Source organism: Buteo buteo, chromosome 3 (genome assembly GCF_964188355.1).
Source record: "Buteo buteo chromosome 3, bButBut1.hap1.1, whole genome shotgun sequence".
Lineage (NCBI taxonomy): Eukaryota > Metazoa > Chordata > Aves > Accipitriformes > Accipitridae > Buteo > Buteo buteo.
In genome coordinates, this window is record NC_134173.1 from 51288410 (window position 1) to 51302960 (window position 14551).

At 36.0% G+C, this 14551-nt stretch overlaps 1 protein-coding gene across 1 annotated transcript in view; it reads left to right on the forward strand.

The window, feature by feature from the left end:
* The window catches only part of SLC26A7 (solute carrier family 26 member 7), a 69241-nt gene that overhangs the window by 20680 nt on the left and 34010 nt on the right, over nt 1-14551 (forward strand). Inside the window, exons 4-5 of the mRNA XM_075024365.1 lie at nt 7657-7821; nt 14087-14239. Of these exons, the coding sequence (XP_074880466.1) occupies nt 7657-7821; nt 14087-14239 (318 nt within the window). The remainder of the gene's footprint in view (nt 1-7656; nt 7822-14086; nt 14240-14551) is intronic.

Here is a 14551-nt window from a genome sequence, read left to right on the forward strand (position 1 = left end):
ATGCAGAAATTTTTTACTTAGCTGCTGCAGAATCCCGTTAGGTGTGTAAATCCTCTAGATCTCTTACTCTTTCATTCTGAAAAGTTCTGCTTTTTCATATGCCTTCAACCGTACCAGCTGACTTATCTCAGCCTATATCCTGTTTAAACCTGATTGGAATGAGAAGAACTAGAAAATCCTCTGCCTGCATCTTCAAAGCAGGTCTGATAGGGAATTGTTCCACGTGCATGGGCTCCTCTCCCAGGTCAGGAATGTCACTTGCATTAGAGTCATACTAATACAGCTGGTGCTTGTAGTGCTGCCGGTAGTCCTTTATGCAAGTTTAATGGTTAGATACCAGACTAAAATGCTTATTTCCTAGAGGAGTGCCTTGAAGCTACTGGTATGCGATATGCAAGTGAAAGTCTGGATCAAGGCTGTGATTAAACTTTGCCATCTTGCCAGGTGCTGTTAAGTGTGGGAATCCACGTTTCTCATCATGATTCCAGTCTCCTGGCTAGCAGTTGCAATTCCCGGATAAGGTGACAGGGCACCTCTTGCTGGTAATGGAGAGCTAAGTCAGTGACCTGCTTCTACTTATCAGATTAAACTAGAAATTAATGAATAGCCTGTAATAGATGTGGTATTCTGGGACAAGAAGAATAATGCCATGCATTTTGAGCCAACAGTTTTTTATTGAAGACATCCTGAAATACAAGAAGAAGTGGAATAGTCAGTGTAGTTGGTAGTTGGGATGGTATTTCTCTGGGAAGGGAGCAGACCTGGGTTATGGTCTCTACTATAAGACTGTTTCTTTATACTGAAAAAAATAAAAATGCAGTGCTCTAACCAGCCAATAATTACACAAAAATGACTGATGCTATGACTATTCCATACCTTGGGCAGCTTCCACACGAAGAATGAAAAGTCCCTCTCCAAAACAGCTGGTTCCTTCTTAGAAATAGTAGGAAAAGACCTGAACCTCCTTGGCTGGAAAAGCGATTTGATACTATTTTTCCAGTAGTCTGTCTAAGTACTGTAATCAGCAAATAATGTTAAAGAAAAAAAAGGAAAAAATGTACAAAATAGTGAGTCACAGAGGAAAGGCAAAGGGAAGAGGTGTTTTTGAGATGAACTGCTCTTGGCTTCTTTGTGTTTTGTGAAGATCATAAGTGTGCATTTTTGTGTGAGGCAAGCTATGAGCAGGCTTTGTGAATCTGTGCCATCTAGACACAAAATAAATTAGAACTGGTTTCTGACAAGAATAGGTGGAGCTTATAAAATTTGAAATTTGGAGTGTAGCTCCTTCAATTTTTTTTCAGGTAGTAAATTTTGGATTCCTAAACTGCTTTTTAAATCTAATATTTGAGGGAGTGTTCATAAAAGAGGGAATATATTTAGTTATCTTAAGAGGCATTCTGATGAAGTTAACATAGTATTAAAATAGAAAATAAGTAAACATAAAATAAAAACTGTAATTACCAAAACCTTTTAATATAATACATTCACAGAGACTATTTCATTTTTAAAAGCAGAATGGAAGGTATAATGCAGATTTTTTAATGTTTGTGTAACTGCTACTTTATAAATCATAGAATCATAAAATCATTTAGGTTGGAAAAGACCTTCAAGATCATCGAGTCCAACCATCAACCATGCCCACAAAACCATGTGCTGAAGTGCCTTGTCTACGCGCTTTTTGAATAGCCCCAGGGATGGTGACTCCACCGCTTCCCTGGACAGCCTGTTCCAATGTCTGACAACCCTTTCAGTAAAGAAATTTTTCCTAACGCCCAATCTAAACCTCCCCTGCCGCAACTTGAGGCCATTTCCTCTCATCCTATCTCCAGCCAACTGACAGAAGAGACCAGCACCCACCTCACTACAACCTCCTTTCAGGTAATTGTAGAGAGCGATAAGGTCTCCCCTCAGCCTCCTTTTCTCCAGACTAAACAACCCCAGCTCCCTCAGCCGCTCCTCATAAGACTTGTGCTCCAGGCTCCTCACCAGCTTTGTTGCCCTTCTCTGGACACACTCTAGTACCTCAACGTCTTTCCTGTAGTGAGGGGCCATAAAGATAAACAAGGCGTGGAAAGCTAATCAAGTCAATGGAATTATTTCCTGATACTAAATAAATAGGTATTGATGGGGAGAGGAAATGACATAACGTAACAGATGCCTATGGAAGAATTTTGTAATTAGAATTGGATGATGCCTTTATAGCATCAAAAAAATCCACAAAAAAAGCTTTTAAATTTTTTTTTTCCTATTAGTTTATTATATGTGCAAGAATGCTTGCATAAATATATGTGTCTATAAAAACTCTCAACATACTAAAATGAATTTTGACATTAAATTTGCTGACTAGGTAGAGGAAAGCTGCTTGCAGTTCAAAGTGAGAAAAAAAAAATTATCCTAGGAAAAAAGCTTTATTCTCTTAAGGACTGTAGTGCTACAGACTTCAGTTGTGCTACTCTTCTGTGAATGAGAAATAGCTGGTCAATGCATTCCAGTCTTCTACATTTTACTGGTAAGTTTTTCAGCTACTATATTTTTAAAACTTATATATAATTAGTTGCTTATGTAGAGTAGTTGAAATAAAAATTATTTCTGGTTATCAGGAGAACAAATTTACATGGTCTATTATCAGTTTGCTTAATAATGTAGGAGCACATCTGAATATGAAGTGTGTTTTTGTAAGGCTAATATTCTTGTATGAAGCTTTGTTTCCCTGTGGGGAAAATTATGCTGCACTATTCTGTTATGCATAGTTTTTCATGACGTACAAACATGAGTCTTTATTATACAGTGATAAGCAGGAAAAGAGTTCATTTTTCTTTCACAGTGGAAATAACTTCTTGCAGGCTCATATTCTGTATCTTGAAAAGTACAACTAGGCTGGATGTGAGTTCTGGTTCCCACAATTACAGTGCAGCATGCTATGTGTTAGTCCAGAAAGATCACAGAAAGAAGTCTTTTTCAGGTCCTGGGGTGAGGAAAGCTCACTCCACACACCATCAGAAGCTACCAAACACTCTCAAGCCACCCACAGTGAACTAAAGAGCTGCAATTCAAAAGACCAAAAGCTCCCAATTATAATGTCTGTTGAAACAGGCCAAAAAGAGTTTTAAATTGGTGACTCAGTCAAGCTGAACTGCGCGTGTTTGACTGTTGATCTCCAGACAGTCCATAGATGTCTTCACTTTTGCAGCCTCTGATTTTGAGATAACCGATACAACATACTAAATGAGAGGTTCACATCTGTACTGCCTCCTGCCAAGAGATATTCCCTGTCTTCTTAGCCCATGCAGCAAATGATCAGAAAGAGTACCACCACTTTTTGTTTGGTTTAACAGTGAAAAAAAGCTGCACCTTCCAGAATGTGGAGTTTTGAGGGATTTAAAATTCATTCTCCAAAACCGAATTCATGGAGTAGGTAACATGATAGCCTTTCAATTAAAGTGGACAGAAAGTTTGAGATTAGTGATTTCCAAAGTGCCTGTTACATCATAAAAATTTTTACTGGCCATAAAGTTAGATTGACTACACAGTGAGAGTGGAATTTTAACAATAATAAACTGAGCACGTTGTCATGGGAAGAAAGTATTGAAAGTGGACAAGAACCAAAAGGGCTTGAATTAATGAACATGAGAGCTTTGGTTTTTGCAATTACTCATTTCTCTTCTCCTGGCTAAATCCCCATTCTCTTCTACTTGTCAGGGTAAAATTATGGAGAAGTAAAGATAGCTGCAAGAAAAGGTTCCCTTTGCATTATCTTTCTTCCATTCTCAACTTCAGTTTTCATTTTGTTTCTATAATTATTTATTTTTTAAATCCCACCTTCCACCACTTCTGTCTAATCCCTTGGTTTTATAATTTGTTTCCATGATCTTTTCTGCTTTACTGTGCATTAACTCAAGGCTGCTTTCCCTCACTTTCTCCTGTGGGTTTTTTCCTTTCTATGACAGCTCCTGATTTCATTCATATGAATTTAATTAAGACTGTATACCTGGTGAAAACAAAATTCATCTCAAGATAGCTACTTCTTAATAAGTCTTTTAACATAGTGTGATGTATTAAAAAAGCTGCACAAAGAAACTAGCCATGCACCTTTCAAACCATTTTTGTTACTGTTGTTCTCTCTCTCTGAAATATTGCTTCATCCCCTAGGAACTAAATTTTGAAAAATGAAAAATTCTGGAGACAATCCTAAAATAAGTGAAAATTTTGTTCCTTTTACAGTTTAAGAAAGCTCAGTATTAGTACAAATAATGAAAAGAGAAAACTATTTGCTTTTGACATTTTTTTGTACTTTAAGTTTTTGCTGTTCTGATGCTTCCCTGTAAGTTTTTCCTGTAGTTCTTCTGCATCAAGAAGGAAGAATAATCATACAATGTACCAGAAAATAAGATGGGAAACCCGCAAAAATAAGCATCACAACCACAGTGAAGATAAAGTAGATTATCAGAAATTTCTTTAAGAATATTGATCTTACTACATTTTGGTTATTGCTTAGTGGGTGAAAGATTTTACAACATAATGCAATGTGATATAATTGTGTGCTGTCAGTCAACTTAGTTTCAAACAGTGTTTATCCAAAAAGCAGTGGCAGCCAAGCTGTATGCCTGTTGCCCAGCACAGAGGGTTAACTGGAGAGTTGATCTGGACTTGTATAAATGCTAAAAATTTTAAGTATATCTGTCAAAAAAAGTCACGTGCAACCAGATTTGGAAGGCTTGTTTCAATACAACTTTTTGCCCCCTCTTGATCTAAGTAGTTTCTCTACATTACTCGTGTTGCAAGACTGCAGGAGTTTCCCATACCAGCTTATGCTGGAAATTACACCTTCCTCCCCAGATGTTTCTGTTCTGGTTGCTTCATTGTTAGATCTTCACTGCGGAAGATATATGGGTGCACATTATATTTATTTAACTATAATGTAAATAAAGAGTAGGAGCTACATGCTGATGAAGCATTGCCTTTGTTTCTGCAAGTCCTGAGCTACCTTCTGCAGAAAGAGATGGGGGACCAAGGGTAGGCTGCTGCTTGTTTAAATGAGTGGCTACAGAAATTGCCTACCTGAAGCCATACTCATGGTTTGGATGTATTTCACATAGTCCACGGGTATAAACAAACGATAAAAATTCGGTTTGATATGTGACCTTTTAGTTACTACCTGTGAAACATCCACCTAAAATGCTGAAGATTTAAAGTAAAAAAATTAAAATTAAAAAAAAAAAAAGTAAATGAGAGTGATGCTGAAGTTGCTAAGTTCTGCAATCATGACATTTCCCGGTAATTCACCATAATAACTTTCTCTGAAATGCTAATATTAACTAATATTTCTCTGTGATATTACGTAGTTCACAGAATTCTCTCTGTGGTTTTGGTTCCACAGCTAAATAACCATCCATCTCATTGTCTGGAAACTAAGCTATTACACAGTTAGAAATTTCCCATCCATACAACACAAACTGATCTTAGAAAACAAACAAAAATTCACTAGGGAAGGGAGAATTTAATTCTTATTGAACTTCCCTACTGTGAACAAGTTTTAAATATATGAATAGGCACACTGTCAGAACAAACAGCTAAACAAAAATATCTGAAGTTAGTAATTATCAGTTTTAGGCCTGACTAACTAAATTGCTACTCTCTGAGGGTATAACAGTAATTATCATTTTTGGGATCCAATCTTGAATGGTAATCAATGTTCTGATTGTTCATAGTAGAGAGCTGTTCACATGCTATTACTGGGAAACAGAAGAAACAATTCTCACAATTAATCTCTCAGATGGAAGAGGAAATTGCTCACTAGAGGTTTTTGTGGTGAATTAAAAGCCATTCACTTTGGTATTTTTGTTTCTTTTGTGCTATTATACTCATACCTTACTGCATACAGGTGAGATTCAGGATGAAAAAATAAATGGTATTCAGGCGTAAAGAATGATAACATTTGGAAATTATTCTTTTAGCTTCAGAACAAAACAAAATAAAGCAAAGGAGACACTGATATATTCCCAAAGGATATTTAGTATGGTATACACAAAATAATCCTCTTGGAAAGTATTGTAACAAACAACTCTGTGCCAAAAGCATGTAACTTTTCAGGCAGAAGAATAGCAAATGCAGAAGACTACAGAAGTAAGAAACTGCTTTTTTTATCTAATGAATCTGCAGAACTCATTGTAAGGGGAGATAATTTAAATGTAACTTAATATCTTAATATGGATCAGAAAATGATTAAGTGTTATGCAAACCACAGTAGCATCTGTAGGTATGTAACAACATTGTTCAAAGAATTGAGAACTGTCAAATCTTGTTCTTGAGAGAAGGAGAGTGGTTGCAGTCTGGAATAAGGAGAGAAAACACAGGAGGACACAAGAATACTTTGTGTATTTGTTCTGTATTCCTACAAAGTATCTACAGTAGTTATAGATTCAGCTGTAGTCCAGAATCCTGGATTAGAGAGGAATATTATTCTTTCATTATATCTGTACTCCAAAATAACTTCTGTAAAAGTTGCAACAAAGCTGAAATAATCTTCAAGGTCAAATATAGCTGAGCCAAAGTCTATTTTTTTCCATCCAATTGTATAGGGGATTATGTTTATGAAATTGGATGTTGAATTTTTTCTTCCATTTTAAAAAATTTCTGATGGTATACAGATATTCTACTTTAAGTTAGTTCAGGTATTTCCCAAATACCTAGGAAGTAGATTTTAAAGTTCCTTAAAATCATTTACTTTTACTATAAGTTTATAAAGTTTGTTCATACAAAACACATAACTATATAAATATCTCTGTTTCTCTGTAAAGAAGATAAATATTTTTATATCCTCCACTCTCTGAAGCAACTTCTGTTGATTCCTTATCTGAATACCTGTGAAACCAGAAACCTCAATATACGAAGCTGATGTAACTAGAGGTAGTGGCTGGTGTTACTTGATGTATTTGATGTTATGATACTGCATCATGAGAGCACCAAGTGTCATGGTATATTGAACCGTATGCAGAGGGTCAGTGGGATATCAGGAGGCTGAGGGTCCGCAGGAGGGGCGAAGCAGCGGTGTGACTGCATTGGAAGGGAAAACTGATGGCGCAGCAGCCGGGGGCAGGGCAGGGCTCTGCGGGATGACGGAGCTCTCGCCATGAGACTCATCTCTCCGTAGTTTTAGCACCTAATAAATGTGGTAGGTGTTGAAATTACTAACATTGGGAATCCTGATATTGACATGCTGGCAATTGGTAAACTGGACTAAGATACACCCCTTTGCCTACTCAGGCTGAATAGCAGTGGAGCAGGAATGAGTCTTAGCACCACCCTCACCTTTTGGGTTGCTTTACTTCATGTTGCTGTGCTGAGCTGATGTTTTTGTAGCGTTTATTGTGCTCATATATTTGAGTGGGAGAGAATTGCATGAAGACGGTTTCTCTGAGTCTGCTTTTGTTACTGAACTAACGTTAGAGTCTGGTAAACTGGTGATGTGAGTAAGATAATGCAGGTAAACGCACGGAGTTTCAATGGGTTCCATTTTCAGCTGTAGTTGTCCTTCAAAGGACTTTTGCTTTTTATTTTTATCTCATTTATCTTACAGTTTATTAAAATTATCATTGTCCTATCACCAGGAAGCCACATGTTTTTATAATTGCTGCTACTCACGCCTTTGCCTTTTAGGTAGCGATGTTTACGCTGCAGTTGGGCAGTGCCACTTTCTTGTTAACGGAACCAGTGATAAGCGCGATGACAACAGGAGCAGCTACACATGTTGTGACTTCACAAGTGAAGTATCTGCTGGGAATGAAGATGCCGTATATATCGGGACCACTGGGATTTTTTCATGTGAGTTCAGTAAGAGAGATGGGTTATTCCATTAGCTAACATTTTCTTAAATAACTCTGCTAATGAGCTATACATAAGTGTAAGACATTTGTTATGCATGCATGTGAATGAACAGAAGGTGTAATACCCAAACCTTCATCTTGCTAAGTCTGTTTGTGAGAAGAGATTAGGAAAACTTGATGAAGAATTAGCAGGAATGGGTCTTATTTTGGAAGGATACAGTAATCTATTTAAAATATGTGTATTACAGCATCAATAATTCCGTTTATTATCCTGAGCAATTACACAACTTTACAGGGAGGGTTAACTCTTTAACATGGATCAGCATGTGGGAGGGATATATCCTAATATAATTCTAAACATATTTTCTTCATTTTTTGCTGAATGAAACCTAACCATCATCGCGGTAAAAGGAAAATGACCCATGATTTGTGGATCTCCTGTGCAAAAATTACCCTAGATACATTACTTATTGTTTTATGACATGATATTACTTTCCCATAAACACAGCAAGTGTACAGTTTTAAGGTAATTTTTATAAAATGTGTACAGCCTTTCATACAGTATCATGGTTACTCCCTTTGGAAAGTAGATATTGTTGGCTGAAACATTAAAGGGCAAAGTTGTATAATCTTATTGCATACAAGATATGAGAACATATTCTTTATGGTAACATTCCAGCAAACCCTGAGTTTGGTGCTGTGAGCATAACCTCTTGACAGAAGAGTTAGTAGTATGACAATAGTATCTGTCAGAATGATATTTTGCTCATAATAAAGCTTTATTCACTTGCTGAGGTCATGATATTTACATTGCACCGATAGCAATAAATGATTACCAGATGAAGTGAGGCTTCATCTAGTTAGCCAATAAATTAGGACACCTTATTTGAAAGTACTGACTATATTTTCTTGCACTGATCTGCTCTTTACTTTTTCCTATTATTTTGCGAAATTTGTTAATGTGAACTCTGTGATAAGAAGATGTTGCTTTTTAGAATGTTGTTTCATATTATTTTACAATTTTGATAGCATTTTGTATGGATAATCCAATGGTAAGTTTTTTACAGGAACAATTTATTAATGAGAATTAGGGGCATGTAATAAACACAAGTAATGTATCTTGTAGGGACATAACTAAAAGTGTCATTGCCATTTTTACAAGTTGGCCTCTGAGACTATTACAAATTATTCATGATATTAAAATATTTTTTAATTCTTTAAAAACCTTTTCATAAATACTTCTTAATATAAAATGTGACTAGCCTCTTTTTTATGGAGTTTCCACGGAGACTATACTTACATATAGGAATATTGTCATCTTGTACACATGACTGATGTTACGTACCACAGCCAAGACATAATCAAAATATACATTATGAGCAATAATAAAGAACAGCAGTGATACGAAGAAATATTTCCATGTTGGTGTGCTGATGATATCATAAATGAGGTCATTCAAATGCTTTGAAAGAAATCTATTCCCTTATCCCTTGTATTTTTTAATGTAATCTGAAACAAGTTCTTTGCCTTTCACTTCACTTTTGAAATCAAATCTCTTTGAACATTTTCCAAAGAAAAATTTTCCTGATTTTTTTAAGGTTCTGAATTGCTCTGTAGGATTGTGTGAAAACAAATGAACAAGCAAAAAACCCTCTGTACAACTTAGAAAAATAATTTAAACCTCTCCATATTTAGAAGGGACAAGTTTACCATACAAGTATTTTAAAAGGTTTCTGGTACCTATTCAGACTTATGGGTTGCTTTAAGAAAGTCCAGTATCTCAGTCAGAAGCACCAGATTTAGATTTTAACAATCATTTTTTTCTGTGGTGGTAGTTGTATATGAAAATTATACTAATTAGATATATGTTAGTGTGCACATGTAACTAGAGAGCGAAAGGCAAATTTGGCATGTCTCTGGACATATTCTTTTCTCCAAATTCTTGAAACCCAAAGACTGGTATTTTTGCTTACCTTTTTTTTCTTTCTCCACTGCAGAACACCTCCCACTCACAAAGTTGATTGCTCCGCCTCAGGCGGCCTTTGGGTTGGCAAAGCAAGAATAGGAATGTTTAATAAAGTGTGATAGGAGAGTTGAAAGTAAAGCGAGCCAGTGAAATGGATTCTTTATAGCAAGTGAGATCATGATTAAATATGTAAAAATGAACTTTGCATATGGAGAACAAATCTACTACACTGGTGTTGAGCCTGTGGGATTTTTGTGTTTACACATAGTTTATGTAATTTATTAAATCTCATTTTCCCTGTACGTGGTTTGTAACACTGCAATTGAGCTGCATACTGCAACATCAATTCGTATTTTGCAAATGGGAAAGGCAAGGTGAAGGTGAAGAAGAAAAATAGTGAGGGAAGACTACATGTGAGATCTAATTTTTACAAGGGACAAGAAAAGTGTCATCAAGTTTTACTTAGTATCTGAAACCAGAAAAACATATCTATATTTGCCCTTTATGCATGTGTAGGTATATTCATCCTTCCACAAGTTGCTGAGAAAATGCAGCACTACAAAATAAACTGCAATGTAACAAACCTACTTTGCAAAATGGGGTCTTTCGTGGTTGTGTTGCAAGTTTGTTGCAAAATCCTTGTGGTTGTACTGCAATTATCTGAAAAAACCTTCATGTTCCTTCTCTCAGTCCTCTTTTTTTCCAATTTGTTCCCTATACAGTTCACAGTAGTTGCCTGTACTTTTTTCCCACAGCGTGTTTTATTTGTCTAACAAACATCAGAATGGAACATTTTTGAAAATGCAATGAGGTTGTCTACCCTTAAACTGTGTTAAGTGTTTTAACTAATACATTACTTTAATTCTTTTGTTTGCTTCAGCCTCTATACTCATTTTAGAACTAATCTTTTCGGTTTTCATGTATACATTAAAAAAAAAAGAACTCAGAGTATCTCATTAATACATCAGAATACACATTCTTTCTAGAATATAAACTATTAAAATGTTCATTATTACCCTATGAAGGTATGTGAAAATACAGTGGAAGTCAAAGCCATTAATTTCGCATGGCAATAGGGACATTCAGTGTCTGTACATATACATATCCAAAGTTAGAATATTGCTTTTTTCTGTTATGTGCAAATTTGCATCAATTGGCAAGAAGTTCACTGATTCCTCATAATGTTGCCACATCATTTCCTTTAAAAACCTTTACACAAACTAGCAATAAAAGTAAAAAACAAGAGAACAGCTTAATTAATATATTATTTATGTATTTTTAAATTTTGTTATGTAATCACAAAAAATTGCTTCATACACTGCAATATCAAACTAAATTCTGCTATACAATTTCTAAATTATTTCAGTAAGTGCATCAACAAAATATGTGAAATACTGAATTCATAATGATGTTTGTGATGATAACATTTGTAAAAATTTCTTTTGAATCAGATGCCAGTGCCTAAAGCTTGAGCTTTTGGTGCTTACATTTAGGATGACACTTCAATAGACACCATTCATTTCAAAACAAGCCCACATCTCTTTAACTTTGACAGTTAAGAATCAATCCATTTCTTCCTTTTTCTTACCACTTCACCTTAGATCTAGCTCAGCCTTTGGTGAGTTTGTGGGCACATTTTGCAATATAGTTTTCCAGATTGCCTCCTTTTGTCCTAATCAATCACAGCTTCTGCTCAGGCACTGAGCCAAGTCCTGTGCTCTCTTGAAAATGCATTCTTGGAAAATTTTGAGTACAGAAACTAGTCCCAAGCCGCTCAAGACACAATCCACATATTGTCTGATTACAGTGGGGCAATATGTGGTTACAAACTGTGGTTTGATTACCATTCTTCAGATATATGACATATATAGATCATATTATTTAACAACATTTAAACATTTTAAAATGTTTACCTGGGTTCTGAGAAACCTTTGTGCTGGGTTATGCTGTGCATCCTTAATCAAAAGTCCAAGGGCTAAATTTCAAAGGACTGGACCAAATTTTCCTCTTTGTGAGGAAAATTACATTTTGCTTCTTTTCCTGTAACTATTTTTAGTTTTTAAAAATTTTTTCCTCTTATAGATTATGAAAATATTCTTAGAAAGTATGAGAGAGAAAAAATTAGGAAGTTATTTTAATTTACTCATTCTTCAAAACAAGGATCATCTCTTCAAGAAGTGACAGAATCAGAACAGTAGAAAAAAATTCTATCATATTGACCACCTTTCTGCTAGAACGAGGATCTTTCCTAAGATAATTTTTTATAGTACTTTTTCCTGTCCAATATAAATATATGTGTTTAAGCTCCAAACTGTCAAACCTTGTTAGCATTATACATGTATTTGAGAATCGGTTCTCTGGGGCAGAAAATTATTAATCTTTATTTTGATAAAACTACAAGTGTCACTTCTTGTTTATTTTAGTGGTCGTCTTAGTCATTGCCAGACAAAACACCTTTTTTTTTAATATTATTATTTCAAGCCTCAATTGCTTGATTTTTTTATCCTTAATGTTGTGGTTTAAAAAGAAGTTACTTGTGATGCAGTCTAAATCTACATCCTAGATTCTAACTTCTGTTCTCTCTGTGGTTTACATTTCAGGCTACACAATAGTTCCCAGAATATAAATGCAGAATTCAAGCGACTGAGCCTACCTTGGTTTTCCCCCCCCTCCAGCTTTAGTGAGCATGTGTATTATATCCATTTTCATGCCGCTCTGTTCCTCCAGGCAATAGACTATTGCCTGTTATTCATGAGGCCTGAAAATAGCTTGTGTTGGGGATCTGATTATTTCTTTGTTTATTGGAACAGAAGTTCCCTCTAATTTTCTTCACCCCTTCTGACCATTCCTGTAAACTTGTAAATTTTTTCAATACTTTCTGTTAATTTGTTATCATACTGATTTATGCCTCATTTTCTGGACACTCAAATTCAGAGTAGAGCTGAAAGTACAGTTCACTCTGTCATCTGTGCTGGTGTGAAGGCAATCGCACTCTTCTGAGTCTGTTACTTACGACATTGTATTCATCATCAGAGATACCTGTTACTCATCACCATTGATCATTCTATTCCTATTCCACATTTCTACTTCACATGTTCCTTATATTCAGCACCGTATTTCCTTTCTTCATCATAGACCCAACTATATTTTTCTAACCACGTCTTACAGCATGTTGCACCACACCCCAACCTCTGAAAAGCTGAAGGGCTCCCATTTGCGGCTGCGTAGCTCTGCTCCAGTCTCCTCTTTCACTTTTAACACTGCAGTCTGCCTCTCATGTGCAGCGGTGCAGCCGTTCCCCAACCTCCCAGAGCCTGCCGCAGCAGGACTTGGAACACCGTGGTCCAGCATGCCCCACTCCTTGCACCTGGAATTCCTGCACCTTGCTGTGGAGGGTTGCCCCTGGAAAGCACTTGCCACTGATGTGTGAAACACGTCTTCTTCCCCTACCCTCTTTTTACCTCTTGATTTGCAGCTTTTAATTTATAATTTTTTGCTAGGGAAAGAAACAGGGCTTAGTAGGTAGTATTAGTTATTTAAATAGCCAATAAGATACGTACACAAAGCTCAACAGCTAATTAGCATGTGCAGCATCTGGACCTGATCCAAGCATGCTCCATGGAGCACCATTTGTGTAATGGGCAAGAGCAACCAACAGGGAGACTGAGTGTGCCCTGCTGAAGCTATACAGTTACTCTGGAAAAGTATTCGGATGGACCCCTTCCTGCACTGGAGAGGATGTCCTGAAGAGGATGCCCATCTAGAGAAGATTCCTGTTGCTTCTTTTCCTGTCCAGCCACTACTGCATTTTTCTTTCCCTTTTCATTCTTCCTCTGTCTCCTTCTCTTTCCCCCCTCCTTCCTGTCTTTTATAATTTGTGCTCACAATTAACTTTTACTGTTAGAGTTGGTGGATGTTATGAGCTGTGGACACTGAAAATAAATCTTTGTGTATGGAAGTTTCTCTCAACATCTTTGTACAACACTCATTTATCTCACTGAATTTAATGAGACTGGAATTTTCTTGCTTGCTTCTACCAATAGAAATTTATGAATTCATATATACAAATATTCACTGCATTTTTTGAGTTTTCAAAAGTCCATATTAGTAGTAAATTGGTGATTTTCTTCCTTGCAAAATCTTAAGTGTGGGCCAGTTTGTCAGATGACTCAGCTCTTGCAATATTGTTTTGTCTCTCACAGACTAAGATGTCTGAAGTCGTGTAGAATATGCCATAGCATGTGACCCAAAATGATATAATTTTTTATCTGTGATTGTTATTTGCCATTCACTGTAGATTTATGCCTACATATTTGAGAATATCAGATCAGTTCAGCTGGAAGCTTTACTTCTCTCCTTGCTGAGCATAGTGGTGCTCGTTCTTGTCAAAGAACTGAATGAGAAATTTCAGAGAAACATTAAAGTTGTTCTTCCCATTGATCTACTTTTGGTAAGTACAAAATCAAATATCAGACATTTTGCTTACAAAGCTTTCAGTGGTTCAAGTAGTCTGCTGGAGTTTACTTTGTTGTCTATAGTTACTTACAGCCACACCTGCCACTTATTAAATGGATAGCTAATTTTCATGGCTGTATGTTAAATGTAAGAACAGGAAACAGTTTGGCTAAATAATTAAGAAAGAACTGACATACGTTCCCAATTTGTATAATATTTTTCATGTGTTTACTACTTTTTACATAATCACAAGAATATGACGCCTAGAATGTGGAAGTGTAAGAAGTTTGAAATAGAAAATGAAAAA